This window comes from Fomitopsis serialis (assembly GCF_022376445.1).
Source record: "Fomitopsis serialis strain Sig1Antser10 chromosome Unknown B0H18scaffold_70, whole genome shotgun sequence".
Classification (NCBI taxonomy): domain Eukaryota; kingdom Fungi; phylum Basidiomycota; class Agaricomycetes; order Polyporales; family Fomitopsidaceae; genus Fomitopsis; species Fomitopsis serialis.
Window position 1 is genome coordinate 64,424 of NW_025955030.1, and position 26,389 is coordinate 90,812.

Consider the following 26,389-nt stretch of genomic DNA (forward strand, 5'->3'; position numbering starts at 1 on the left):
CATGACATGAAGCTGTCGCGTCGCTGCAAGTCGCGTCAAGTCGCGTCATGGACGTTGGCTTTCTACCTCTTACCTTCATTACCTCCTACCTCGCCTCTAACCTCCATCACATACCTCATCTCTCTGCACCAAATGGGAAAGTCCAAGAAATCGGACAAGTCCAGTCGCTCCAGGTCCAGGTCCAGATCACTGAGTCCAGAGAAGGAGAAGACGAAGAAATCGAGTTCCAAACGCAAGGAGGCTCCAACGTCAAGCTCTAGCCACCGAAACAATTCCGGGAAATCTAGCTCGGATTCCAGCTCAGAAAGCGAGCCTGAGACCGAGCCTGAGAAGGAGCCTCCACGCAAGAAACGGATAAGCCGCCGCAACCAGGAGTCCGACTCGGAGCAGCCTGTCCAGACTAACGCTATACAGGCAACAGTCAGCCTCCCCGAGACCGCGCCTGTGGCAGCACAAGATGCACGAGAAGAAGGAAATATGGCGCTCACCATTGCCGTCCGACCGAGCCACATCAGGAAAATCCAGATTCGCAAATGAGAACACATGATGCGAAATGAGGCATAATCGTGCAAAATGTCACCTAATTAGCCGCATTAGAGATTAGATCACTTTACGTTGCCCCCTTCCTAATTAGATCTAAACGACACTCATGGCGAACGAATTTTCACTACTTCATGGAAGATATGGTCTCAGCGAGGCCATGTTATCTCACAAAATTGCACACTATTTCATACTATAAGCACGATATATACTTCTCACAAATCGTGGTGTAGCAGCTGTAGTGACGTCGCATCACAAGGTTTAGGATCATACTAATCAATTGGGTGCTAAAGTACTGATAGTAATCAAGTTCGGTATTCAACGTGTAGGTATGTGTAGCTCCCGCCGCCAACACTGCCAGTGGTAGCGCCTGTGCGTACCCACCATCGACTCGCGCGTCGCAGCGAGCCTTTCGCCCATGCGTCTTCCCGTCTTCCCGCCCTGCGTCCCGTCTGCACGCGCAGCCCGCGAGCCCTCCCGTTTGCTCGTTGGTGTGCCTACACCCACCCTTCGCTTGACGCTCATCAGCCATGCCTGCGCTCGTGGTCGATATGCGTGCGGTGCTGACTCACCTGCGCGTACGTTCGTCAAGCGGTGTTCTGCGCGCAGTTGCCGTGCGCGTCACTGCCTGCTGACCGCCCGCCCGCCTATCGGCCATGACTGCGCAGGGCATCCACCCTCCTCTGTTCCCGCTTGCCTACTTCCCTGCCCAACGTCCCATCCGCCCGCGAGCTCTCCAGTCCGCCTGCCTGACCATCTACTCGTTCACTTTCCCGCTCGTCCGTTCGGTCGCTCGTCCGCCCGTCCGCGCGCTCGCAATCCCACTTGTCCGCCCGCTGTCCCGCTCGCCTGCCTGTGCGCTCGTGTTCCCACTGGCCCGCCCGCCTGCATGTGCGTTCGCCGGCCGTGTCTGCATGCTGGGCATTCACCCAGCACGCTCATGGTTGACGTGCTTGTGTTGTTAGTCCGCGCCAGTCGCCGCCCGTTGTTGCTAACGCTCATCCGCCCGCCGACACACTCGCTCGCTCGCCGTCCCGCTCGCTTGCCGTTCTGTTCGCACGCCCGCCCGTCCACCCGTCCGCCCGATGGCTCCTGACTGTTTGTCGGCCTTGTATGCATGCTCGCGGTCGTCGTACGTGTCGCGCAGCACGTCGACGCGTCCTGCGCCTGCCGTTAGTGAGCCCACGCGTGTATGCCTGTACTCACCTGCAGACCCTCGCCCTCGCCCTCATCGCGCCCGCGCCCTTGTCGCGCCCTCGCCCTCGCCTCGCTCTCGCCCGTCCCCGCACTCCGCTCGTCCATGCCAGCCGTTCGGTCGTCGCTGCGCCCAGGCCCATGGTGTGTTCGTGTGATCATGCCTGGTAGCACGGTCACGATGCAGGCGTCGTTTTGTGCCCCCAGGCCCGAGGAGATTGTCCTCGTGCACCAATAGGATGTGAACACGACGCAGAGCACATCCTTCCCGAGCACTTCCCGGAGCAACTTCCACTCGGCTAAGAAACAGTGCGTGAGTACGGGTGGGTGGACAAGAACAGGCGGGCAGTCGAGAAGCTGCGAGCGAGTGTACAGGCAAGAGGCAGGCTCTGAACCGAGGGTGGGCGCGAGAAGTCGAGGGCGCGGGCACGAGAAGGACGGTGTGCTACAGGTTACCTAGTATGAGGGTGATGACAAGCAGTTAAGAACAGGTGGATGTGTGAGATAGCAAGATGGCGAAGAAGGGCGGGTAGTAGGCGAGGCGAGGGAGGGCAACGAGTGCGGGCGGACTGGCAAGCTGGCAGATGAGCCGGCAGATGAGCGAACAAGCAGGGGAGTATGCCGGTGGGCAAGACGGCGGCGGACGGCGGCGGACAGGCAAGAGAGTGGACGAGCGAGTTGGCGAGAAGGCGAGCCTGAGCAGATGAGAGCGGGCAACCGAGTGGGCGAGCGAGCAGGCGTGTGAGAGCAACGGCGAGTAGGCAAGGACGAGTAATCGGGCGAGAGCGGGAGGGAGGGTGAACGAGCATGAAGGCGAGGGCAGCAGGCGAGACAGTCGGCGAGGACAGGCAAGCAAAAACGCTAGTTAGGGCAGGCAGGCATGAACGGGCGGGCGTGAGAGGGCCAACGGATGGGAAGCACAAATACGCGGGATGCGCAGACGAGCAGGCAAGTAGGCACCGCGAGCTCGTTGCTCATTGATGCACCTACTCACACAGCGAAGAGTTGGGAACAAGAATCATCAGTGAGTGCGCTGAAGACTCACCTTCAAGTATTTTTCGTGCCTCCGCATTCCTTTTGTTCACCACTCCAACCCCTCGTCCTCCGCTTCCTTTGTCTGCGCTCATTGCGGCGTGTCGTCTCGGGGCCGTTAAATCTTCAGCTTCAGCTTTTGAATGCTGTGGCGAAGGTTAGGATGAGAGGATGGGCGCAAACGTCGTCGCGCCGTGAGAGCACAAAGTCCCAAGCGCCGGTTCCGGCCTTTCCCGCGCATACGTGGCTCGCGCTAGCAGCAAGCGCCGGCGCAAGTTCTGAGCCAGCCACGACGCCTCACGACGCCTGCCCAACCGCACCTCAAGAGACTTGTGGTCTATCTCAGCAGATCTACTGCGCGCTCGACCGCCTCTTCTCGAACCTGCGTGTCTCTGGGGCATGCAACTTGGCCAGGCGAACTCGGGCTCGCGCGATGCGCATCTAACGTGACGAGCGTGGGATGGAAGGGACAGCAAGACGAAGGACGAGGAGGGGCGGCAGATTGAATGACGAATACGAGGAGAGGGATGACCATAGCAAGGGTGCGCACAACAGCTTGTAAGTCAGAGGTACGTACGCCTTTGTTGACTCCTGACTCGGACTCTAATACTCCCCGCCCTACTTGTCACAGTTCCCTAGTGCTGCCCGTGCGCCCGTGCGACCCGGCATATCGACGAACAGTCAATTCATCGCGCCTACTCGCCACCGGCCAGTGTGCCTGCTCGTCTGGTTACCCGCAGCCTTTTGATGGTCTGCTCACTCGTTCGCCGGCATTTACCCACTCGCTCGCTCTGCCTATCTACCTACTCGCCTGCCCCTTCCTCACTCATATGGATGCCTTTTTGCCTGCCGCATTGTTTGCCCTCCCGCCTGCCTCTTCGTTCGACTAGTACCCGGCACTTGTTGACCTCCTGATCATAGTTCTACTCTGTCTGCACAACCATCTTCCCCCCCGTCACGTCCCCGCCACACTCCTCACGTCCAAATCTACTCGTCCGCGCCCGCCTCCTGTCATATCCGATACAACACTGCCTAATCCGGTCCGTCTCGCCATCCCGAAAATGGATGGCGACCGCTCGCCACCCTCCGCCCTCGACACTCTCCCTACCTCCCTCACGCCATCTTCGACCGTCTACTCGCTCCCGAGTCCTGGCTTCTACCTGGCGTCTCTTCTCACTCCGTTCGTCGTCCCGTCGCAGTCTCACGTCCCCGCGCCCTGCCCACCAGCAGCCACGATGCGCGACTGCATCCCCGTCTCACACCGTCCGCCGCCTCATCAGAGTTTGGACCCACACACGGCCACATCGCACAGGTCTCCTGTCGCCCTCCCTGCCAACATCTCACGTCCCCGCACCCCATCCGCCAGCAGCCACAGTGCGCCACTCACTCGCCCGCCCGCCTGCTGCCTGTCCAGTCGTGCGTCTGTCTACGCATCTACTCATCCACAACTTGCTCATCGTAGTATCACTCCACTTACTTCCCTGGCTTGCCCGTCCATTCTCCGGCCTACTCATGCACTTGCCTATCCACCTGCCCACATATTTGCACGCCCGCCTGCATGCTTGCCTACCCTACCCACCTGCGTATTGACCTGACCACGCGCCGGAATATCCGCTACCGCCCGCGCGCCCGCATACTCATTTGTGCATCCCCCATGTGTACGAACCTGGCGCCCATTAACCCCACTCGTGGTTTGCATGACCCGCACTCGTGTGTGATCTGTATGGTTACCGTCACGAGTAATGGCTTGGGTGTGAGATGCTATGGGGATTCGTAGAATAGCTAACACATAGGAGTTGTCGTTATTATGTTGAAGATGGCCTTGTCGACCATTGACTGTTGCGTTGCTTAGTGTAGCATACAGCATTTGTATTCAGTCATACCACACAGCAATAGAATCATTGTTGAACTACTCGTAACAAGCATCGTGCACGTTGTATGATGTACCACTTTAGCAACAATTAGGGAACAACCTCGTCGCTGTGTCTAATAGGATCATACATGTACTAATACTGTATCCAGTAGATGTTATTATCACAGAATTAGCTCGCAGAGTTCGGTGAGTACTCATGAGACGTGTTAGCAACAATTTGACACAATTTATTACACATTGTGGAATCTGGATTTTCCTGATGGCCAGGCCATGGCTGTCCGAACTGTGACTCCAAGTCTCAGGCCTATGAATGAAGCGGAGTATGCGAAGTACATGCCAGAGCTTCGCTTGAGCATAGGTGGCAAGGCAAAACCCATTGTGTGAGTGTTTGAAATCCCACAACGACTCTTCCTCATCCGTATATGCTACATAGTAAGCCTTTCTGGGACGCTGCTCGCTTCATTCCACGGGCCTTTGGGCCTTTCGTAAACATGGAGCACATTCTCCGCCTTGGTCTCATCATCTCCAACAACCCAGATATCGACTTAGACGACAACGGCCCGCCTATATGTGACGCAGAGTTACAGCAAATGTAAGTCCATATGCATATACACCGCGCAAAGTGCATATATGCATGTCATGCCGCATATACGCACTCTGTGCTGGTGTACTATCTTCGCCACACAATGGTGCTGCGACACTGCTCACGCATCACATACCTATCCGTACAGCGAGAAATGTGAACTGCGAGATGCATTCACTACATACAACAAGCTGCTTACCCTCTGTCCGACTCTCAAGCAACTCTTGCCCCATGCTCAAATGAATGCGGAGGACTTCAAATCAGTTGGCGAGTTTGTACGTAGCCGTGCACAGCTCAGTACTACATATGCTTACTAATACAACATCACAGTTGGACCAGGCGAACCGTAATGCGCGCACAGATGACATATCTCGTCTCCGAGATAATGTCATGAAATACATTTATGAAGTGAAGGGGATACAGATCCCCGACAGCGGACTCGACAAAGTCAAACGTGGCTGGAACTGTGAAGCCACTGCACGGATGCTCTGTCCGCGCAACCTGCGAGACGAATTTGACGCTGACCCCAAGAAGTAAGTGTTTCTGACGCCTGGTTCCGACACTCACATACTTTGTAGGTTTTGCCAAGAAGTTCGGAATGATCGGCGTCTGGTGGATCATGATGAGTGGCCAACACTCGCGTACAGCGAGACTGAGTATGACCCGGACAATCTTGACTGGGGATTGCTCAAGTCACCGTTTTTGGTGAAGGTAAGTTCAATCTCGCTGTCGTAAAAATCACTCGCTCACCCCACCGGACATTGAATCCCAGTGCTGGAAGGCCACCTTCAAGGGACCGAGCAGTGTGAACGCCGAGGCAGGGCCCACCAGCGGAAGGAAAGGCGGCCGGAAAACACTCTCAAAGGCATATGGGATCACAACGGTCAACGAGTACAGTATAATGTATGTTACAATCCTCGTAAGTATTTCTGTCTTTGCGCATCACTAGCAACATACTCAGTGTAGTTGGTACATGGCGTCCACACTGGCAGGCACGCTTCTCCCTCTCCGGAGTCGCGTCGTGGGTTACCAACGATCACGACGGCCCATACACCGGGTCTGAGTTCTTCAAGAATCTTCTCTTCCTCTTCGAAGACGAGGAATGGCGCAAGGACACCCTTGCATGGTGGAACACGTATGTAATATCTTTTTGTGTGCAATGTTGCGTAGTACTCAGCTCTGCCTTAGCCAAGTCTTCGGCATCAAAGCCCCTGGAAGCAGCTCAGACACAACTACCCGCGCCGGACCTTCTTCCCTTGCGCGTCTCAAGGAGCAACGCGCAGCGCGCGGCCGCCAACTTGGAGTCCAGCGTCGGAACTCAAACGTAGTGGAATGATTAAAGGTACGCAGTCACTGTGGCTGTGACATCTATTGACTACTAGTAATGCCTCGCAAGTTGAACAACACGGCGCCTCCGAGCTATTCAACAAAGCCTAGTACAGTTCCTTGTTACTTCCGGTACGTACGGTATTGACTCTGGTGGTCGGCGAGCTAGTTAGCTCACTCGCTTTCATTAGCATACCCTCATTCTCTCGACGTATCTCGCCTCTCAGAAACCCATTCATCTTGCGGCTTCGACTCTGTTAGTGGTCGTGGCTCCTGTCGCCGTCTGCTGCCAGCTGTGATCTTCCAGCACCCATGCTCTCTGGCTCGCGGACGGACTCTGTCATGGACCCCTCACTAACTCGCTTTTCTCGCCATCTCTGCCTCGCCCAACTGCAATCGTCTTACTGCTCGCCCAGCGCCCGCTCGCCTTTCCCGAGGTCACGCGGCACGCCGTCGCTCTCCAATCGCTGTCTTCAAGTTCACGCCTTTCCGATCGACTTCGAGTTGGTCTCCAGGCTGAGTACCAGAACCATTCTCTGCTCTGCTTTCGTCCACGCATGTATGAGTATACCCCAGAGTACATCGTGGCGATGTAATATTATGTGCAATGTCAAGCAAATTACCCGGTATGAAAACAAACTGACCGCCGAAATTCTGAGACGATGTGTTTAAGATTACCTCCAGTCGAGTGACTGGCTCTGGTATGTCTGACCACTGCTGACGATTGTCTGACCTTTCGACTTCATGGCATAGCCTCGCAGCAGTTGCCCCGCCGGCCGGTATGTTGGCGGCTATGAAATGCGTCGCCAATCGCAAAGTGGTCCCAGAATGGATGGATATCTGCGTGATAGGTATTGAATACTCAGACTTGTATTATAATCACAGATCGGCCGCCTGCACTTTCGGCGATGCAGAACAACGGCCGTCGAAGCTATGCGGCTGCCACTTAGGGTCAGCCTCAGATTGTTTGGCTGGTGTGTGCTGACGCCACATGGCAGGTGCGTCGTCTCGATTAGGCACCTCAGTTGAACATAGAAGATGTCAGCCGATGTCAGTAACTTTGGGTGGTCAGCCTCACCAGCCTCTATAGCATATAAGGCCGCATACACGCCCGCCATCTCCTCATCTTGTTCCATATCGTCCACAGTCATGGCGTCCGAGACGTTATTGCTCCATCTTACCTCGACTATCCTACTATGGTGCACTCTCATATACAGGCCGAATGCTCCTCGACTCTGGCTCAAAGCTCTTATCGCCCTCCACGTTCTACGGATGGTGGTGGACCTCGTGCCTGTCGTGACAGTCCTTTTTATCAACATATCCCACCACATTGTAGCATTCCCTAGCTTCGGCAACCTCATCGTCGTACTGCTTGCCATGGCTATCCTCGTGTCTCGCGGGTATGCTCTCCGCCCCAAGATCACGGTTCGCCTCCCGATCAGGACATTTGCTGGTGCCATTCTGAACGCTTTGCACACCCGTCTCAGCTTCGGCTTCCAGGTCATTCTGTCTGGGTTCTCCGCGCTCTGGTCCAGCCCAGATGGTCTCACCCTCAGTCGACTTCTTCCGTGGCCTTTCCGCGCCGTCCGTAGGTCGATCGACAAGTCTAACAGCGTTGTTTCTGCAGTCCTCGAGCTTGTACCTTCTCTCACCTTCAGCACTATGGGTCTCACGTTGGTGCCACTCAAGGGAGCGGTGACGTCTAGCCTCACCACTGGAGAGTCGCTCGTGTCCATCGTCTCGAGTGCCGTTGGAGACCTCGCATTGGTACCCTTCGAGAGTTCCGGAACCTCTACCTTGGTCAGTACGGGGTCTCTTGCTTCTCTGGCATCGTATGTCACCGAAGAGCTAGCGCTGGTTCCATACAAGGGTGCTGTCGGCTCTACCCTGGCTGCTACGAAGTCCCTCGCGTCCGCGGCATTTGATGTCGTTCACAATCTGGCGCTGGTCCCCTTCAAAGGAGCGGTCAATTCTACCATCGTTGGCGCGGATTCTCTGACATTCGTCCCGTCTGGCGCCGTCGAAGAGGTCTCCGAGTTCTGGGAAGCCGAACTGCTTGAGATTTGGTCCCTCATCACCACGGCCTGGTTTCAGGACGGTCTCTGGCTCGTCGTCCAGCACATGTACGTCCCGCACTGGCCCTGGGACATCGGCGACATGCCAGTCATCGGTACCCGAGCGGAGACGAACATCATGCGCCTCAACGCTGTGGACATCGGTTATGACTCGCAAGGCTTCTTCTGCAGTACGTTATGCGCATTTCATAACGCGTATGCGCCATTGACTTTACCCTGGCAGTGCTATGCGAGATCGTGAACTACCCGGGGAACTTTCAAACAGTCCCGTTGAGCAGTCTCTCGATAGTAGTCAACAAGGCCGCTCTTCCCGAACAATGGTTCATGTGGTTCGCTGGTCTCTTCTGGTCTGCACGCGGCGTATCTGTTCCAAACGTCGTCAAGACCTCGGACCCTCGTCTTGCTCTCGTCACCATCGGACATCGACCCGCCACCGTTCAGTTTCTGGATCGTCTGCACCGATACGTCTCCCAGCGACTCGAACAAATGCGCCTCAAGACGCGACTTCAAGTTGCGATCGAAGACGCCGAGTCTGCGATGGTCAAGCTTCCATTCCGCACCAAGTTCAGGCCCGCCCTTGCCCTTGCGATGTCCAAGGTCATGGACACTTTCGCGAGCGACGTCGGGCTCGTCATTTCGACCGCCGAGGTCCCATTCGGCACATCTAGCGATGCGCCCCTTGCCAATGTTATCGTCAAGCTGCCCCGTGCCAACGCAACTGAAGCACAGGGGCAGCAGCGCAAGGGGCGCCGCGGGTGCCCGGGACCTCGAGGGAAGCGCGAGAGCACAGTGAACATGACCCCTGCGGTCGGCGACGGTAAATTGCTATGTTTTATTTTCCTCGACGCTGTTGATGACATGGATTATCCAGACAAGGAGAACGTCCCGGTTTCTGCTGCGAGCTCGGCCAAGAAGGACGCCAAGCAGACCCGTGGCTCACCACAAATCACCGAGGGCGGTATGCGCTTGCTCAACAGGACGGTTGCCAGCGCACTCTTCCACAACCGCCGCCGTCGATGATTCACGCACGATTCGCTGCGAGTCTGCATTCAACCGACGTCCAGGGATGTGCTTCCGGGACTCACCTTCATTCCGATTCGCCAGATGTCTTGCCTATATTCGTGCTTGCGGAGTACTCCCAAATCAAAGCGGCATAGTTGCACGGCATCCCAGCAAACCCATCCAGCACCTAAGTCCCATCGTCATCGAACATTCGCATCCTAACACAAGACATACTGGCTTACACAATCATCTGCATAATTCTTAGACACTCGCAACTACCCAACATCCATCGAGTACACAGTCAATACTTTGACTGACCTCGTGCAGAGGCCGGTCGAAGCCTTGACGGTGCACTCGTATGTACATTGTACTCGACCTGATATCGGCATATCTAGCTGCGTGATATATAGAAGAACTATGTAACTGCCGTACCGTGTATTATTGATATTCATTCTGAACATATCATGCACACATACATTGATTCGATGTCGTCAACGTAAAATGCACTACACAGTCACAGCAGTGAGTGCTTGAGTGCTTGAGTAACCTGTACATGAGTAAGTTGTTTCTTGACCGCTGCTTCACGCCACAGAACCACGTGAGGCTCGCGCGAAGTGGAACGGCCCGAGTGTCCGCCAACTAACTTCAACGCAGACCACATCCTGGTGAGGGAGTCCCCCGTATCCCAGAGTGCCAGAGATCCATCTCTTGTACACACCGAGAGGAGGTAACGCCCAGCTGGCAGACAGTTTAAACGATGGATCAGCAAGCAATCCAGCTCGGGGACCACATCCTACAACGTCTATGCGCGTGAGCTACAAGCCCACTTCTCGCATCCGGAAGCGCAGCTCATCCGAGCTCGTACAGCACAGCCTCTACGGAACGCATACTCATAGGCCTCGCGGGCGTGCCTGCCTCGGGGAAGTCGACTCTCGCGCAACTCATCGTCGACCATGTCAACAAGACGACCCGGCGCGAACACGCTGGAGTGGACCATCGCGACATCGCGGTGCTGATCGGCCTGGACGGGTGGCACCTCTCGCGCGCGCAACTCGACGCGATGCCGGACCCGAAGCTCGCGAGGGATCGCCGTGGAGCCCATTGGACGTTCGATGGCGAGGCGTATGTAGACTTCGTGCGTGCGCTCCGGAAGCCGCATACCGATCCAGCGTCCGCTGTTGGGGAGTCCGACGCGGTTTACGCACCTTCGTTTGACCATGCTGTCAAGGACCCTATGCCCCGCGCTGTCGCTGTCCACCCGTACCACCGCGTCGTGCTGATCGAGGGCTTGTATGGGTTCCTCGGCGTCCCTCCATGGCGAGAAGCGGCGGAGATGCTGGACGAAAGGTGGTGGTTGGAGGTAAGTGAGGAGGAGGCGGAACAGAGACTGGTAGCGAGGCATGTGCGTAGCGGGGTTGCAAAGGACCTTGAGGAGGCTATATGGAGGTCAAGGGAGAATGACGCACCCAGTGAGTCCCTAGCGCGAAGATCGCATTCGTGGTATCGAATTTGTGACACTCTGGTAGATGGCAGGTTCATCAAGAAGAATCTTTTGGAGCCCACACGAACCATACAGAGTGTAGAGGACCCTGTGCATGCGAGCGTATGAAGGCCTCGAGCGGACCGACTCCGCGCTACAATGACAGGAGGGTAGCGAATGCTTGCTGCGAGGAGCATAGATGGCAGTCCATGTGAAGGCGCTAATGACGTTTCGAGCTGTACCGTCACCATTGGGTCGAACTGGCTGATACGGGATCCAGAGTGTGTTGCAAGCAGGCACATAGAATACAAGCACCAAGGACGGCAGGTATACACGGGGGAGTGGTATCGATACAAAACTGTGTACTTTTGAAAGCGCAGTGTCACCTCGGAGCATTGGCGTTCGCTTTGCGTTCGGCGGTGACTACAATTGAAGTCAGTAAAAGACATCATACCCGTGACTAGCGAAGCGTACCCCATGGTCGTCTGTCCATTGGACACTGTTGTTTGGATGCAGATGTTGATATCCATTGCAGTAGGCAATGCATGTGGAAGACGTGGCTGCATTCTCCCCAGACTACGAGTGCTTTGGTCAGCGAGGTGGGGAGAGTAGACGAGGGGTGACATACTCAGCGGACAGTCATCGCCAGGCATCTTGCAAGATGGACAGCATCCCTCGTACGGAACGCGACAGATACCGCACACGTCGCCCTCGCCGTCGTCATCCATGTCGGAGGCACCCGTGTCCCACCGCCACTGCGCGATAGCGTGCCAGTTCTTGACGTGCACCTTCATAGCGTGTAGAGTGGCGGCAGAGGCAAGCAAGCACACAGGACTTCAGTGTACTGGATTCCGAGGCTGCTGTGGACGGGCTACACGCGGGGTGATTGAAGACAGGTCAAGGGGAATGTTTGTGCTTATGTACGCGTCACCCGCGTCCGAAACTGGGGCGCGTTGGTCACGGGACTGCAATAGACGCGTCCCACCCGGGCCACACTGAGCGCAGTGTCCGCAGGAGGCGATGGGCAGCACTTTGTTCGTTTCCATCACGCATCCGTCTAGTCATACATTTATTTCTTGGTTAGCTGCGTTTACAGTTCTCCCAACCATGGCCCTCTCGTCTGCCGACGCTCACGGCCGGATGCTCAAACGAGCAGACCCCTCGACCATCCAGAATAAATTCATGGTTGGGTATCAGGGATGGTTCACCTGCCCTGGCGATGGCCCACCTCTGGATCCCCACCATCATGGCTGGCTGCACTGGTTCAACTACCCCATCCCCGACGGAGGTCGTCCCAACACTGACCTCTGGCCGGATCTCTCAGAGTACTCTCCGTCCGAGCTGTACCCAGCCCCTGGCGTCAAGTATCCTTCCGGCGAGCAGGCCTTCCTCTTTTCCTCACGGCATCCAAAGACCGTCGAGCGCCATTTTCACTGGATGGCGCAGCATGGCGTAGACGGTGCTTTCCTGCAGCGCTTTGCGGGTCAGACCGATCTCGAGGCGGGAAATGAGGCCATTCGAAACCAACGCGACGAAGTGGGAGACCGCGTCAGAGAGGCTGCCGAGAAAGCGGGTCGGGTCTTCGCAATCATGCAGGTGTCCTGCACCCTTGCGTCCAGCGCGAAACCTAATAGCCCCACAGGTACGACGTCTCGGGCGTGGCGCCTGAGCGCATACAGCGGGTGATTGAGCATGACTGGATGCACCTCATTCACGACAAGGGTGTCCTTGACAGCCCGAACTATCTCAGGGAACACGGCAAGGCCGTCGTGACCTTTTGGGGCTTCGGATTCGCGGACTCGCGCCACGATCCCGCTGTCGTTCGAGCCATCACGAAGTTCGTTCGAGAGAACACACCGGGCGGTGCATACATTATGGCGGGGACGCCTGCCCACTGGCGAACATCAGTGAGTGACGCGGATCCAAACCCCGACTTCGTGAACGTTTGGCTGGATGAGTTCGACGCCATCTCCCCGTGGACAATCGGGCGGTATCACAACGAGGAGTCTGCGGACTGGTTCGAGAAGGAGAAGATTGCCGGCGACGTCCAGTTGATCAATGAGAGAAACCAGCGCTGGGAGCAGACTCAAGTCGGGCGCAAAGTCGACTACATTCCTGTAGTCTTCCCAGGTGGTTCTGTGCGTACCTCGTCGACAGAGACTGTCTACGAAGAACTTGACCTTCCGTATGACAGGGCCACAATCTTTCCGAAGGCAAGTGGGGATGGAACGATGCCCCGCGCCAGGGTGGGCGGTTCCTGTGGAGGCAACTGTACAATATCCGCCGTCATGGCGTCCGCATTGCCTACGGAGCTATGTGGGATGAGTGAGTGACATATGCTCTCCCGTGGAATAGCGCTGAGTCTATTGTCAGATACGACGAAGGGACTGCATACCTTCCCGTTGTGTCCCACAAAAGCCAGCTGCCTACCCTTAGCACGCACAAATTCATGGCGCTTGATGAAGATGGATACGATCTACCTCCAGATTGGTGAGTCGAGAACCATCTTTTCATTGTGTCTGTGATCGCCGCTGACGGCGTTTACGCAGGTACATGCGGATATCTGGCTTCGCCGCCGAGGGTCTGCGAGGGGAACGGATCATCCACGATACCTTCCCTCAGAAGGAGCTGCAGGACTATTGGTCCACGCACCCCCAGTTCGAGGACAAGCGCGGAGATCCGATGGCCTCTGGTAGCCATTCGTATTCTGGCTTTGATCCGGGCAAGACGGACGTCGTGGACGATCTTCCCCCTCCTCCGCCATACACCCTGGAGGATGAGAGCGCTGGCACTGGCACTTCAGCGACGTCTTCTCAGCCCTCAGTCTCCCGCCATGCGAGCGCGGGTCCGCCGCTGCCCCCGAAATCGACTAGACCGCATGATGTGCCTGGCGACCTTTCTCTGTCAAGAGCGGCGTCTGTGGGGTCCTCATCGACCTCATCACGACCAGAAGGACCTCCTGTCAACTCAAGGTCCCGACCCCAGGCCGTGCCACCTCCTGTGCCGAGTGACGCGAGACGCCCGGTGTCCGCGCACTCCATCGATGCGCTCGCCAATCAGTTCGACAGACAGTCCTCGATACATGGACCTCATGCACCACGTCCTGCACCGCCGCCAGGGCATCCTGCCCACCCGCCGGTGCCACATCCGCACGGACCTTCTCCATCGTCGCCGTCAGCATATGCGCCGTCCTGGGCGCCCCCAAGTCCTCCACCGCCTGGAGGATGGTCACAGGCTCCGTGGCCTCCTCCTCAATGGGGTGTAGGGCCTCCCCCTCCTCAACCCCACGGCCCGCCAAGCGGATGGTCCTACCCTGGCGAGGCGTATCGGGATCAGCATGCCTATGGATACGAACAACCCCCGGGACCAGGCTACGGTACGCCGAATGCGCCCCCGCCTCTCAAGCCTCGACCAAGCGTTTCCTCGCATTCATCGGGCAAGCCTTCGGTGTCGGAAGAAGGTAGTGATTTCCCTATGCCATTCCGGCCGCCGTCGCCATACAGACCCTCTGGAGGCTTCCCACTTGGTCCTGCTCATGCTTCTTTTCCAGTCCCCGATGCTAGCCCGCCGCACAGCTTCGCGCAGCCCCAAGCGCACGCACCTTATGGGAGCTATCCGCAAGGACCAGGTACGTCTTCCCCAGGCCGCCGCTAGTGGAGCTCGAACGCATCCTAAGCTGAACTTCTTTGTGTGTCTTGTCCAGTATATTACCCTAGTTATGCCGTAGGCCATTCCCGTGAGTAGTCTTCTGGTCAGTCGGGCGAGTGAGAGACGCGGCGTACTGACGTGATCGGTCCGCTTTAGCTCCTCCGCACTTCCCATCGCCTCCTCCTGGCTCACCTGGACAGCCCGCGCTGGCATATGGTGGGCCGCCTCCCCCACGTCCGGCGCCACCGGGCTCGTATCCGTCTGCGGGCGGCTCGTCATTGTCCACGCGACCGTCCATATCATCGAACCCTATCGCGTATGCGAAGACCAAGGTCAGCGAAGGCGAGGGGCATCTGCAGCATCTGACACAAGGTCAGTCGATCGATTGCATTTCCGGTGTATCTGCGACCCTGACGATGTCTGCATCTTTGGGACATACGATGCCGGCAGCCGGATCGAAGCTGTGGAACAAGTACGCGCGATAACGATCCTACCTATTCCTTGCTTCATTTATGTAGACAACATCCGTGTATCGATGGACCATGTAGCCCTAGTACCAAATTCTCGTTTTGCAATTGGGTGGTCTGACACAGCGTGGATTGAGTGGGTATAACGCGCTGCGTGTGTGCATCGCGTGTTCTATCGCATTGTGCATGGAGTTCTCTGGATTCTGCGCAGCGAACAGACGAATAGTATTGAATAGATCGGGAGCAGTGATGAGTCGGACAAATTCGAATCACCCAAACGGTCCAACTCGGTATATAGTACCTACATAAATGAATGCAATAGTGTCACTGATGAACGTATGCCAGGGCATTAGATATACTCATGAATCCCAGCACATACGGTGGTACAACGCGATCCTTATAGACGTTACTTGAGACACGCTGGCACGTAAGTAAATACCGGCCGATATTAGGTTCTACAGAGGAGATGCTGCAACAGCCCAGTCAGTTCAAGCGGCATCGAGAGCCGCGGTACGACTCACCCATAGATTTCGCGTGTATGCAACGCAGCGAATGCTAAAATATCAACAGCCTCCCGCTACTGGCCACACTGCCGCCGGCGTCCATCAGCCCGGGGCCGGGCAGCCTGCCCATCCAGCCGCGAGGATGATACGGAGTGTCGTGGACGTCCGGGTTGTACGAGTCGCGCTCCTCGAGCACCTTCCCGTTGGAGTCGACGAACGGGCGCACAGAGGGGAGGGGGACGGGCGTCGCTTTGTTCGTGAGCGTGAGGTCGTAGAGTTTCAGGGAGTCGGGCACCCAGCGCATGGGCGATTTCTTCCGCCGTGGACGTCTCTCCTTCCGAGAGACTTCGCCAGCCTGGTCGTCTGGGCCGCCTTCCATCGGCGGAGCAGCTTTGCGTTTGCGACCTCGTGTTTGCTCTGAGGGAGCGCTTATCACTTGGAGGGCGATAGCGGAGGTCGACGCGGAGGATGGGCCTGCCGCCTCGGTTGCGAGTTCAACTGGGGCAGCTACTTCTGCATAAGTAGTTCCCTCTGCCGCCGAAGACCCGGGCACCGCGGCTTGCGCTGACGCTCCTTGATTCACCGGTCGCTGCGCGCATTTCTTGGCGTGTCTGTTCAAGTTGGACTGGACACCGAACCGACGACCGCATGTGTCACATGCAAAAGCTGAGGCGAGGATCGTCAGCCACAACTCAGTTCTAACGACGCAGAGTTGGAGGGACAAGATTACCCCACCTTTGTGCCCCGTGTGCACCAGGAGGTGCTGCGCGCGAGCCACGTTCTATTTCAAGCACTGGTGATGTTGACCAGACTGAACAACTCACCTTCCGTAACGTTGACGGCCTAGCAGTGATGGAAAGATTATGAACAGCTCTCTACATATGAAAGCAAGGATCTACCTGTCGAAGCTTTTGTGGCACATCCAACATGGATGCATCTTCTTCTCACTGCTCTTCGACCTGTCAGCGGCCTCATCTTGAGACGGAGGTGTAGTCGTGCGTTCGTTTCGCACATCCTGCTCTCCTGGTGAAACAGCTTCCTCTATGGAGGGGGGGCGACTGTAAGCCAGCGCAGGTGTTGCGGAGGGTTGTGCGAGTGGATGTTCGATAGCCATCGTGGGGATATTGCGTTCTCTCCCTGCTCTCGCATCCCGACTTTTAACTGGCGACGTCAACACCACATTGCGAGAGGGTGGTGTCTCGAGAGGGCCTGGTGGAAAGGCCGTGACTGAACGAGTATACGGATGGCTGACCGCGGAATACATCGATCCGGTGGCGTCGCTGCAGGAGGTAGGGTCGCTGAATTGCAGTGTCGCATGTGCGCCGGTGGACGATCCCATTGAGAAGAAGACAGGCGTTCCGTAAGCATTCCAGGAATGGTATTGGCCATCCTGTAGAGGCAGTGGCGCTGCTGGCGCCATCCAGGGAGGCCAGTGCGGCGCCGGATGGTGAGACTGCATCCCTGTGGCCTCCGACTGCAGGACGAGAGAGGCGCGATCGCACGCCGGCCTGGCGATATATATGAGAGTGGAGCATCAGGCGTGCACGTCTGATGACACATACGTACAAACTCGACATCGCGCCGGTCTGCGACTGCCACCGGACCAGGAACCTCAATCAGTCCAAGCGCGAGGGACGCACCTGCCATCCAGCCACACAACTCGATCTTCCGCGACGAGCTCTGCCCCCTCCTACACTTCGAAGCTCGCTGTTCCTCCGTTCGCGCGTTCATATCAGATTGCGAAGACCCGCGATCTGCTCCCACACCCTCGGCGCCTCGCCTGGTCAAGGTTTGCCGACCAGGCCATCCCGGCTCCGCCGCACACGCATGGCCCTCAACGGGAATGCGCACACCTCTGCACTTGCAGCTGGCGGCAATGCCTCAAACGTCAACTTGCACGCCTCTGCGCAACGTCCGGGGATCCGCCGTGGCGCACTCCCGGTATGGGAGCCTACGACTCGGAGAGCGCGCTGTGCTAAGGAGCACGCAGGTTGCTATCGGTGCCTTGCCCACGCCGCACAACGTCCTATTTCCGGGTGGATGTATGAGTGAGCGTCCGCGGGATGCCGCCAGACCGCCTTCGAAAGCACACTTATCAGCACGTTGATCAACGACCGTGCTTCCCTTGCAGAGAGAACCCGACAGGTCTGAGCACTGTATCGCACGCATAGGGGATAGGGCTTACCACCATCGACCGTGTCCGGCACTCATATCTCGGACCTCGAAGGAGATCTGACCCGGTCCTGTCAGGGGTTCAGCGCACCGGCGGTCCTACGCCCATATGAACTGCACTCCATCATTGCCCTAGCTGGGCAGCATCCCCTACCACACCATCGCGTGCCGCTAGTACACGACCACGCTGCATGCCTGAGCTCCGAAGCTGCGCGAAGAGGTTGCACAGCATTCTCGGGCTGCATGGCGTTGGCACGGTGAACAACGATCGTCGAGACTTAATCCAGACCTGATGATCACCCGAATAGTAGCCTGTCGTGGCTCTTCCAACACGCGAGTAGACGCAAAATTGATCGTGCTTGTGACTCGAATTGAATGTGGCGCTTTCAAGCCGGCGAGCTAAGAGGAATGGCGGCACGGCAACCAAGAAGTCAGCATTGGGGTCCGATGAGACGTACTGTGAACTCTGCCAATGATTGCCATCAGCGATGCTAGCGAGCTCACGTCTGGGTCGGAATGCATGCGGAAGGCGAGACCACTTCTGCAGTATGCCCTGATTCTGGGAAGAGCCTGACAGTGCGCAGAGTAGTGTCGATGAGATTACTGGGCAGTCGCCTCGCCTAGTCGGGGTGATCATCCTGTCAAAGCATGAGCATAGACTCGCCAAATGCCAACACGCAGTCAAGCAGCTAGGCATTCATACTGGCATGACAGTCCACCGTTATGTGAAAAGTAGAGCACGCGCATATAGTACATGCCCACCTAGCCGCAACTGCGAGTTCATGCTATAGTACGTACCATGATTAACGCGCTTCAGACGGTCACAACTGTGAGCATGTTGTCGTTAAATCCCGTCATCAACAGATTTGCTGTCGTCATGTTCATCGAACGCATCAAAGTCGGTGTTATAGGGTGAAATGACATGGGTTGTGTAGAGGAGTCGGTCATTGGCATCAAGCGTCTACCGAACTTGGTGTATCGCGAGCCCACGTGACGTGTACCCCGTTTCGCGTTCGCGGCGTCGCGGGTCCTCGCCACACTTGCCTTCCCTTCAGCTTCAGACGCTCACTATCTTGTATACCTGGACTATTGCTCTGTCGGAATAGCATCACAATATGCCCCTGTCGGCCGCGTTGAAACATGACATTGAAGAAGTCATAACGGCACTTCTGAATGCAATGAGTTCCCGCAACAAACGACGACTAGCGGACATGTTTATGGATCTTCCGGACAGGACAGCCTGGGCTGAGTACTATGAGGTATGTGCTAGTCGCTGCGTCTTGTGGTCAGCGCGTCATCAGTAACCGGCACTCTAGATCATACCACAGCCCCGCTGTATCAAAGGCATTCAAAACAACCTAGCAAAGAATAAGTACAGGGATCCGCTAGACGTCTTCACAGACCTGGACCTCGTCTTCATGAATGCACTCTACTACAACGAAGACGGAAGTCAGATTGCGAAGGATGCCAAGACTTTGAAAGTCGGTCTGCTTGCCGTCTGCCAATCTTTCACAGCTCTCACGCCTACCGCACACAGGCTATGCTCGAGACAGAATGGAAACGACGATCAGGTCTCCCAACACCCCGCGCGTCTCCGCCCGCTTCTTCAGCACAGAAGACTCACGCAGCAGCTGCGGCCTCCAAGGTGCTCAGCAACCGCCCACGACCAAGGCTACGGCGCGACCAACCGTGGTCCACCCCCACAGCCGCCGCGGCCACGCCTGCCCCTTCGACGCAAGGGAAAGCTGCTTCGCGCGCCAAAAGCCTAGAACGGCACTCTTCACCTGACATGGACGTTGACATTGGGGGGACTCCGGAACCGGAGGGCCCCTCACACGATGGGACCAGAGACGCGGAGCTGATGACATTGTGAGACAGTGAGAAGGGCTTACCGAGATGGGAGGGCTTCGGCGACATGGGATGGATGACTGAGGTTGATCCGGTGAGTAGCCACGGAATGTACAGAACAAGTGACGCTAAGGTTGTGGCAGAGTCGCCATATCGATATTGTGCAAGCCGTTTCTGGTCATCAGGATGCTAGGCGAGTAACCATACACACATGATGTCATCAATGAGCGTGAACAGTATGTTGTCAGCGGTGTACGCCTTGCTGCAAGCTTGGAAGCAATTCCTGAAGAAGTTGCGGGGTTGCCTTTCAACGTATGTATTGCTCCTACCGCACATCACCTCTTCTTGACTCGCATGATTACAGTTCCCGCTGTCGCTCTCTTTGATTGAGGTGAGTAACCATGATGCGACTACTAAGACGCAACCGCCAATTCTTCGACTGATAGAGTAGAGTACGGAGCAAGCAATATGCATCGTCGAAGGCATTTGACAAGGAGATGTCAGAGCTTTTCACTATGGGCCGTCGCATATATGAACCCGGTAGCGCAGAGTACGGACATATCCTCATTCTCCAGGTGAGTACCCAGGAAGTACGCTTTTCATCGTCGGTTGACCATTCCAACTGCAGAGGCTCTACCAAGCGTTGGCATCCTCGAACCCTCCATCGGGTCCTCCGTACACCACGACGACCAACTTTGCATCAGTGCGCGCCGGCCCAGGAACAGCGAAGCCTCTCCACACGAGCGCGGAGACGGAAGGCATCTTTGGCGTAACGACGTACCGCGTCTCCACCAAAGATAGAGAATTCGTCAATGAGGTGCATTTCAAGGGGTGGACTGTCCGTCTAGCCGATTGGTTGCACATGAGCAACCCGGATGACCCTAGTAGGCCCATTGTAGGCCAGGTCTTCCGCTGTTATGTCTGGGACGCTGCGTATGTCGTATTGAACATGCATCGTCGTTTTTGAGCTGGACTGAAACTTGGTATAGCAGTGGCAGGAAGGGACAGCCGGGTGTCACGGTCTGCTGGTATTATCGGCCCGAACAAGTAGGTTAGTTTTTCGTACACAGCTTGCTCACGTTGTCTGCTAGACATTTCATCCTGCGCACCGCCAATTCTGGGAGGGCGAAGTCTTCAAAACAAGTACGTGGGCATCCGTGTATGTGCGGAAGGCTATGTTGACAACATCTTAGGTCATTTCGCTGACCATCCACTGGAGGACATTATCGAGAAGATCGCCGTCCAATTCACTGCGCGACACATCCGAGGTCGTCCACGTCCCCCCTACTGGAATCTGGGCTGGCCTCTCTACGTGTGTGATTCGCGTACAACGATCGCGAACGCATCTTCGTCAAGATCAAGAACTGGAACTCGTGCGTTCCGGAGGAAGTCCGGAAGAGCACCGAGTTCATGCCGATATATCCCTTCGAACGGTCTGTCTTCCCTAGAAGGTTCAATAGCCCCTTCCTCACCGGGCGAGTCAAGGGCCCGGGTGGTATTGCTGAGGCTGTAGAGAAAGCGGAGGGCGAGCGGATCGAGGGCGGCGGCACTGGAAGGAAGCGTCCGAAGCGCAGCGCTGGGGCGACGTCAACACCAAGTCGCACGGAACAGACGGATCGCGCGGGTCCTAGCAAGGGGCTCTTCGTCGCAACGCCTGTCGCCCCATCAGGGCCGTCGACATCTACATACCAATATCCACAAAGCGCGCAAAATCCACGAGATCCGTCCACCCAAGAGACCACCGACAGGTCGATCCTCACATCGGTTGGGCTCAGCTCTTGGGCGGGAACGTTTGACGGAGAAGCTTCCTTCGGAAACAGGTGAGTGTCGTGTAGTAAACTGCTGCTCGCATTGACCGACACCGTGATGCAGCTAAACACTTCGATCGCGATCCGGATACGAATGAAGTACTCTGGTTCGCGGCGCCACCCGTTGATAGAGCCCACACGAAGCCACCTCAACATAGTTAGCGTATCTCACTTCCTTGCAAAGAAACGCAAGAACTCACACGACGACGGGCGGGCCATGGATGTGGACGACGCAACGTCGGAAGAGTCACCTCAGAAAAGGTTCAGAGTGCAGCCGACCGTAACTGAGACCTAGGATCGATGCTGGTCGATCTGGCTGCCGACCTTGATTCGCCTAGAGCTGGCTAACGTCTGCCCTTTGGTAGTAACGTGTAGTTACAGCCATGCCACTGCCCTACTTATGGCTATATCTGTATTGGTTGCAAGTGTAGTGTACTCAACATAATTTTCGGTGACCAATTTTGCCTGTCCTGTCTTCGAAACGAGTGTTCTGCGACACAGAACGACTCTGCACGGATATAACAGACCACTATGTCCAGAGAGGACATCAGATCGTTATCTGGCGTACTTGTTCGTGTTGACCAACACCTTCCGTTTCTAACAAGTACAAATAACAGCGGGTGGCTGTTACACCTTGCGTAAGTCGTGCATGGCACACGCCGTTCCTCCTCCATCGCGCGCGATCTACACAGGACTATCACGCACACGACTATACCAAGATGGAGCTGGGCACAACATGGCGCTAAATGAGCCCTTTCTGCTCATGTCCAAGGCTGCGAAAGGCGCGGCTGCGGCTAAGCTCATCCAGGACGCCACTTCCGCATCTGGGTCTTCGTATTCGCTGAGCTCCTCGAGCTGCCTAACATCAAGAGGTACGCTGTGCGATACTCTGCAGTGTGGAACACGAGTGAACGAATTTGGAACCCGTGCGGTAGCTAGCAAACAGCGAACAGTACGCACAGCACTATTCACTCCTGCAGCTCTTCGCGTACAAGACGTACCAGGATTATCTTCGTTGAGTGGATTCTTCGCCGCCGCCTACTGAATCCCACTCATGGAGTACTCAGAGCACAAGGATGTATTGCCCAGCCTCAATCAGGCTCAAATCACGAAGCTGAAGCACCTCTCATTGGTGTCTTTGGCAATGGAGAGCCGGGTACGTCCGACCACAATGTCATCTAACTATGTAGCTGAGGCTCCTGTGTTGACCAGAAACTACCCTACTCGCAACTGCTTCAGCAGCTGGAGATGCCAACCATCCGTGAGCTCGAGATCTCATCATCGACGCCTTCTACCTCGAGATCATCCGGGGTAAGCTCGACCAGAAGGAGCAGCAGTTCGACGTCGAGTACACTGTCGGGAGGGATGTGGAGCCGGGAAAGATAGAGTCTTTGCTGGCCTCGCTCAAGAACTGGTACGTTTCCCTTGCAGAGTCGGAGGCGCAGCCTGATTTATGCTTCCGCGCAGGGCTGAGACGACGTCTGCCGTCATGACCACTCTCGACGAGAGGCTTGCTGCGCTCACACAGGAGGCCGCGCAGACGAAGGCGAAGCAAGACGCTTACGACCAGCGGTACCAGACGACGCTCAAGGAGGTGCTGGACAAGCAGAAGGAGGCCAAGGCGAAGCAAAGGGCCGCAGCCTACCCCGGCCAGACAGGTCTTACCCCCGCAGGTATCGCGGAGAGAGACAGGCAGCGTGAGCGTGAGAGGCAAGAGAGGGAGGAACAGGAGAGGCGGCAGCGGGAGAAGGAGCAAGGCAAGGACACCGACAAAGACACCGAGGATGATGGCAAGGGTGACAGCATGGATGTGGATGACCCGCCTGAAAGTGGCAAGGGCAAGAAGAAGTGAGTCTTCTGAGGACGATCCTCTAGTGCTGGTGTCCTCATGTGCATGATTACTCTTCGCAGGGCGCCCCACTCGGATGCAGCTCAACGGCAGCAAAGGAAACGCAACAGGCCGTGAGCAGCTTCGCGGCAGCGCCGATGACCTTCATATGCTGTGCACCCCTTCATATGAAATGTACCGTGCTATCCGGTTGTGCCATTGCTTTGTACGCTCGCCTCGTGTCTGTCTGTATAGTATCAGGATGCGGCCTCGCAGATCGTATATAGACCCGACATCCTTCTGGAAGTCAATGGCAACGCATGCAAGAGAAGTTGAATGCACGCGGGATGCTCTGCCGCCTGAGTCGATGCTTCAACACACATGACGCTGTCCTTGAGCCGGGTCCTAGCTCCCTCCGACACTGCGGTGTCCGTGCTGTGCTGAATGAGCTCTGAGAGTAAAATTTGCATACATGCCCCATCGGGTACGCTACGACACGCCGCTAGCCATTCTATCAAGCAGCCTTTCCCTAAGTTGAATGAGATTCATTTGCTCGTCTTGTGCTTTGCGCAGCTCGTGCCGAGCGAGCTCGATATTCTGGAAGAGGGGTTCAACACTCCATCGGCGACTTCGGGTCTGCATGGTAGGCAATCGCGAACTCACAGGAGGAAGGCCCTGGAATGCCGCCACCTTCGCTCGTTTCTCCGCAAGTGTCTTGTCCCTGGCTTTAATTTGCTTATGGAGAGCCGCAAGCTCCGTCACAGTGACTACCGACTCTGCAGGTAGCTCCCTCTGAGACCGGTATGAGCACAGGCCACGGATGCTCATCGATGAAAGCATACCTTGAGGGTCTCCTCTTCCGCCCGGTATTCTTTGATCTTGGCTGCAAGGACAGCTCTCCGCCGTTCCATGGCTGGTACGCTAGCATCCGATGTGGCTCCCCTGTGATGGTATTCTTCCAACTGTAGACGCGTTCGATGCTCAATTCGCGCCAGGAAATGCCAACGACTCACTGTTGTATAAGCGCCTCTTCGTGGCGCATGGAGGCTAAGTGATTCACAAGCTCTGTTCTGCGTGGTGCAGGCGAAGCGACGACCGTCTCGCGGTTAGCTCCTCCATGGATAATGTGTGCATAGCGGCTGAATAGCTAGACATTGGTCAGTCCCTAGAACCTCTTTGATAGTAGCATTTCAGCGGCTTGCCTCGAGAATGACAAGTCATCTACACCAAGCGCATCTGCTATGTCTGTGAGGATTGCTAGATATTGCTGGACCTCGTCGGAGAGCGCACGGTCCTCAGGATTAACGGCGAGCTCTATGACTGTGTTACAGAAAGTCAAATCTCCAAAAATCAGAGCAATTCAATACTGAACGCTCACGTTTCTTCTTGTAGTACTGCGTCTCCTTTTCATCAACCGAGCCACCTGAGTGTTCCGTTTTGTTGAACATCGTGGGCAGAGGGCACGGGAATAATACTCGTATGTACTAGAAAAAGCGTAGGGTCAGTGCGACGCCCTGAGTTCCCAAATACTTGGTGCGAGGCGAATGTATCGTCTACTGCAGTGTTGGCTCATTGGTGTAACCAAGAGCAGGCACTGGCGACGCGTAAGGACGACGCGTTGGAATGGCGCACGTGATCGAGATGATCTCCAGATCGAGGAACGCGAGCGGGGCGCCCGGCTCGGTCGAGGCTACTGTACACTCGCAAACCGACGTCGGTCGTGGACCTCTCCTTAACGAGCGAACAAGCCCTTCTCTGTACTGCCTCTCTGTCACCCTCGCGAAAGCCCTCTAACTCCTCAGGCGTCTGTACCAGCTGGCTCTGTCTAGTCGCCCAAGAACTCAGCGCTTTGTACTATTCGTGTGAGTGTGAACTCGACCGCGCTGGCGCATCCGCAGATTCACACCGGTCCTCCCCCGTCTCCAGTGCTTGTATCCTTCCTGCTGTAGTCGTATGAACTAGACATGACAGAAACGCTCAACGTTGACGAAGCCATCCGTGTCGTAGTCGCGCCGTCGCAGGCCTCCTACTTCGCCGGCGAACCCTTCTCAGTGACAGTCACCTTCACCAACACCCGTACCCCCGATGCGGTCACTCCCCGTTCTGCTTCGCATGCGCACAAACGGAGTGCGCATTCCATTAGCTCTGTGCCTCTGGCCCGCCCTCCTACCTCCCCTGGCATGCTCCGAACCGCTCTACCGGCAGTGCCGACACGCAATGCCGAGTCCAGCGAGGCGTTGACCAGGAAAGGCTTCATAGGCAAGGGTCGCACGCTCAACGGACTGGGTGTCACTCCGGGGGTGGTGGCGGTGCCAGCCAGGAAACCATTGGTGAAGTCGCTCTCAATATCAATCACCTCACATGAACTAGAGGGCGAATCTGTAAAGGGGAAATCACCCCTCAACCCTTTCCGAACAAATGGCTCTCTCGCCGCATGTGAGTCTAGTGCCGATTATGAGAGCGTGTGCTGAATGTCCGTTAGCACCCTCCTCACCCCGCATACCGTCGCCGCTTGCGCGGTCTACCACGTTCCCCATCGCACCTTCTCACCCGCATGCTCGCAAGCAGTCAGTGTTGGACGGTCATGTCCAATTACAGGATGTCAAGCCGCCTGCTAGTCCATCACCTCTGTTTACATCGAGTAACCCATCAAGTTCTTCCCACTCACTATCTCTTGATCCCATAGCAGAGAGCAGCGGCTCTCCGACCACCCTCCCCGCGACGCCGTCGATCTCCTCTCCCGTTCTGCAGAGCGTCCCACCAACTATCCGCTCGCAGATACCTTCGACATCTGGTGCAAACGGCGTCGCGGCGAGTAGACCGCCACAGCGGCGGCCGCCACAGCTGGGGCACGGGCCTCCCCCACTATCAAATCCCTCCATCAACCTTCAACCTCCCCGAACCGCATTCTCCTCCTCATTCCCTGCAGCTAATAGAGAACTCATCCTGTACTCCTATGCACAACTCGTCGGGACGCTCTCGCTGACCCCAGCGCCGGGCGCGATTATGA

At 56.4% G+C, this 26,389-nt stretch overlaps 13 protein-coding genes across 13 annotated transcripts; 10 read left to right on the plus strand and 3 right to left on the minus strand.

Moving 5' to 3' along the window:
* Nucleotides 1-6: 6 nt before the first annotated feature.
* Nucleotides 7-537, plus strand: B0H18DRAFT_1122024 (uncharacterized protein; the record flags this gene model as incomplete). Its single annotated transcript, XM_048034445.1, has 1 exon — nt 7-537. One exon carries the CDS (start codon nt 7-9, stop codon nt 535-537), a length of 531 nt encoding a protein of 176 aa, XP_047890077.1.
* Nucleotides 538-803: 266 nt separating this feature from the next.
* Nucleotides 804-1,636, plus strand: B0H18DRAFT_1213425 (uncharacterized protein; the record flags this gene model as incomplete). The annotated part of the gene is made up of 3 exons (XM_048036517.1): nt 804-1,118; nt 1,209-1,431; nt 1,506-1,636. Coding segments are annotated over exons 1-3 (513 nt in total), but the record flags the coding sequence as incomplete, so codon positions are not given.
* Nucleotides 1,637-3,069: 1,433 nt separating this feature from the next.
* Nucleotides 3,070-4,140, plus strand: B0H18DRAFT_1213426 (uncharacterized protein). The gene is made up of 2 exons (XM_048036518.1): nt 3,070-3,324; nt 3,398-4,140. The coding sequence occupies exons 1-2, from the start codon at nt 3,227-3,229 to the stop codon at nt 3,654-3,656; spliced, it is 357 nt and encodes a 118-aa protein (XP_047890079.1). The 5' UTR covers nt 3,070-3,226; the 3' UTR covers nt 3,657-4,140.
* On the plus strand, nt 3,418-4,418 carry B0H18DRAFT_1024711 (uncharacterized protein). The gene has a single exon (XM_048029712.1). The coding sequence runs from the start codon at nt 3,828-3,830 to the stop codon at nt 4,359-4,361; it is 534 nt and encodes a 177-aa protein (XP_047890080.1). The 5' UTR covers nt 3,418-3,827; the 3' UTR covers nt 4,362-4,418.
* Nucleotides 4,419-4,884: 466 nt separating this feature from the next.
* On the plus strand, nt 4,885-6,550 carry B0H18DRAFT_1106292 (uncharacterized protein; the record flags this gene model as incomplete). Its single annotated transcript, XM_048032682.1, has 8 exons — nt 4,885-5,019; nt 5,073-5,231; nt 5,371-5,497; nt 5,553-5,755; nt 5,801-5,933; nt 5,995-6,141; nt 6,215-6,357; nt 6,400-6,550. The coding sequence occupies exons 1-8, from the start codon at nt 4,910-4,912 to the stop codon at nt 6,548-6,550; spliced, it is 1,173 nt and encodes a 390-aa protein (XP_047890081.1). The 5' UTR covers nt 4,885-4,909.
* Nucleotides 6,551-7,697: 1,147 nt separating this feature from the next.
* Nucleotides 7,698-9,643, plus strand: B0H18DRAFT_1122027 (uncharacterized protein; the record flags this gene model as incomplete). Its single annotated transcript, XM_048034446.1, has 2 exons — nt 7,698-8,793; nt 8,847-9,643. The coding sequence occupies 2 exons, from the start codon at nt 7,698-7,700 to the stop codon at nt 9,641-9,643; spliced, it is 1,893 nt and encodes a 630-aa protein (XP_047890082.1).
* A 739-nt stretch (nt 9,644-10,382) lies between these two features.
* B0H18DRAFT_1086415 (P-loop containing nucleoside triphosphate hydrolase protein) lies at nt 10,383-11,234 on the plus strand (the record flags this gene model as incomplete). The annotated part of the gene is made up of 3 exons (XM_048032039.1): nt 10,383-10,435; nt 10,493-11,094; nt 11,152-11,234. The coding sequence occupies 3 exons, from the start codon at nt 10,383-10,385 to the stop codon at nt 11,232-11,234; spliced, it is 738 nt and encodes a 245-aa protein (XP_047890083.1).
* Nucleotides 11,235-11,487: 253 nt separating this feature from the next.
* On the minus strand, nt 11,488-11,899 carry B0H18DRAFT_881227 (anaphase-promoting complex subunit Apc11; the record flags this gene model as incomplete). Its single annotated transcript, XM_048040830.1, has 3 exons — nt 11,488-11,528; nt 11,580-11,681; nt 11,734-11,899. The coding sequence occupies 3 exons, from the start codon at nt 11,897-11,899 to the stop codon at nt 11,488-11,490; spliced, it is 309 nt and encodes a 102-aa protein (XP_047890084.1).
* Nucleotides 11,900-12,042: 143 nt separating this feature from the next.
* Nucleotides 12,043-15,069, plus strand: B0H18DRAFT_1024722 (uncharacterized protein). Its single transcript, XM_048029713.1, has 5 exons — nt 12,043-12,697; nt 12,748-13,243; nt 13,300-13,430; nt 13,479-13,595; nt 13,655-15,069. Exons 1-5 carry the CDS (start codon nt 12,126-12,128, stop codon nt 14,757-14,759), a joined length of 2,421 nt encoding a protein of 806 aa, XP_047890085.1. The 5' UTR covers nt 12,043-12,125; the 3' UTR covers nt 14,760-15,069.
* Nucleotides 15,070-15,455: 386 nt separating this feature from the next.
* On the minus strand, nt 15,456-16,837 carry B0H18DRAFT_1213431 (uncharacterized protein; the record flags this gene model as incomplete). The annotated part of the gene is made up of 5 exons (XM_048036519.1): nt 15,456-15,689; nt 15,742-16,389; nt 16,459-16,486; nt 16,548-16,566; nt 16,623-16,837. 4 exons carry the CDS (start codon nt 16,835-16,837, stop codon nt 15,776-15,778), a joined length of 876 nt encoding a protein of 291 aa, XP_047890086.1. The 3' UTR covers nt 15,456-15,689; nt 15,742-15,775.
* A 2,107-nt stretch (nt 16,838-18,944) lies between these two features.
* On the plus strand, nt 18,945-22,028 carry B0H18DRAFT_1024740 (uncharacterized protein). Its single transcript, XM_048029714.1, has 16 exons — nt 18,945-19,154; nt 19,212-19,376; nt 19,433-19,764; nt 19,792-19,837; nt 19,887-19,936; nt 19,992-20,055; nt 20,108-20,134; nt 20,190-20,318; nt 20,372-20,676; nt 20,733-20,790; nt 20,835-20,886; nt 20,937-21,055; nt 21,100-21,507; nt 21,545-21,563; nt 21,616-21,674; nt 21,736-22,028. The coding sequence occupies exons 1-16, from the start codon at nt 19,011-19,013 to the stop codon at nt 21,844-21,846; spliced, it is 2,088 nt and encodes a 695-aa protein (XP_047890087.1). The 5' UTR covers nt 18,945-19,010; the 3' UTR covers nt 21,847-22,028.
* A 156-nt stretch (nt 22,029-22,184) lies between these two features.
* On the plus strand, nt 22,185-23,835 carry B0H18DRAFT_1024747 (uncharacterized protein). Its single transcript, XM_048029715.1, has 6 exons — nt 22,185-22,423; nt 22,491-22,565; nt 22,619-22,707; nt 22,853-22,965; nt 23,019-23,399; nt 23,463-23,835. The coding sequence occupies exons 1-6, from the start codon at nt 22,288-22,290 to the stop codon at nt 23,515-23,517; spliced, it is 849 nt and encodes a 282-aa protein (XP_047890088.1). The 5' UTR covers nt 22,185-22,287; the 3' UTR covers nt 23,518-23,835.
* On the minus strand, nt 23,819-25,063 carry B0H18DRAFT_1024749 (uncharacterized protein). The gene is made up of 7 exons (XM_048029716.1): nt 24,758-25,063; nt 24,582-24,699; nt 24,473-24,526; nt 24,393-24,449; nt 24,222-24,321; nt 24,043-24,171; nt 23,819-23,976 (listed from the first exon to the last, which is right to left on the minus strand). Exons 1-7 carry the CDS (start codon nt 24,825-24,827, stop codon nt 23,869-23,871), a joined length of 636 nt encoding a protein of 211 aa, XP_047890089.1. The 5' UTR covers nt 24,828-25,063; the 3' UTR covers nt 23,819-23,868.
* Nucleotides 25,064-26,389: the final 1,326 nt, after the last annotated feature.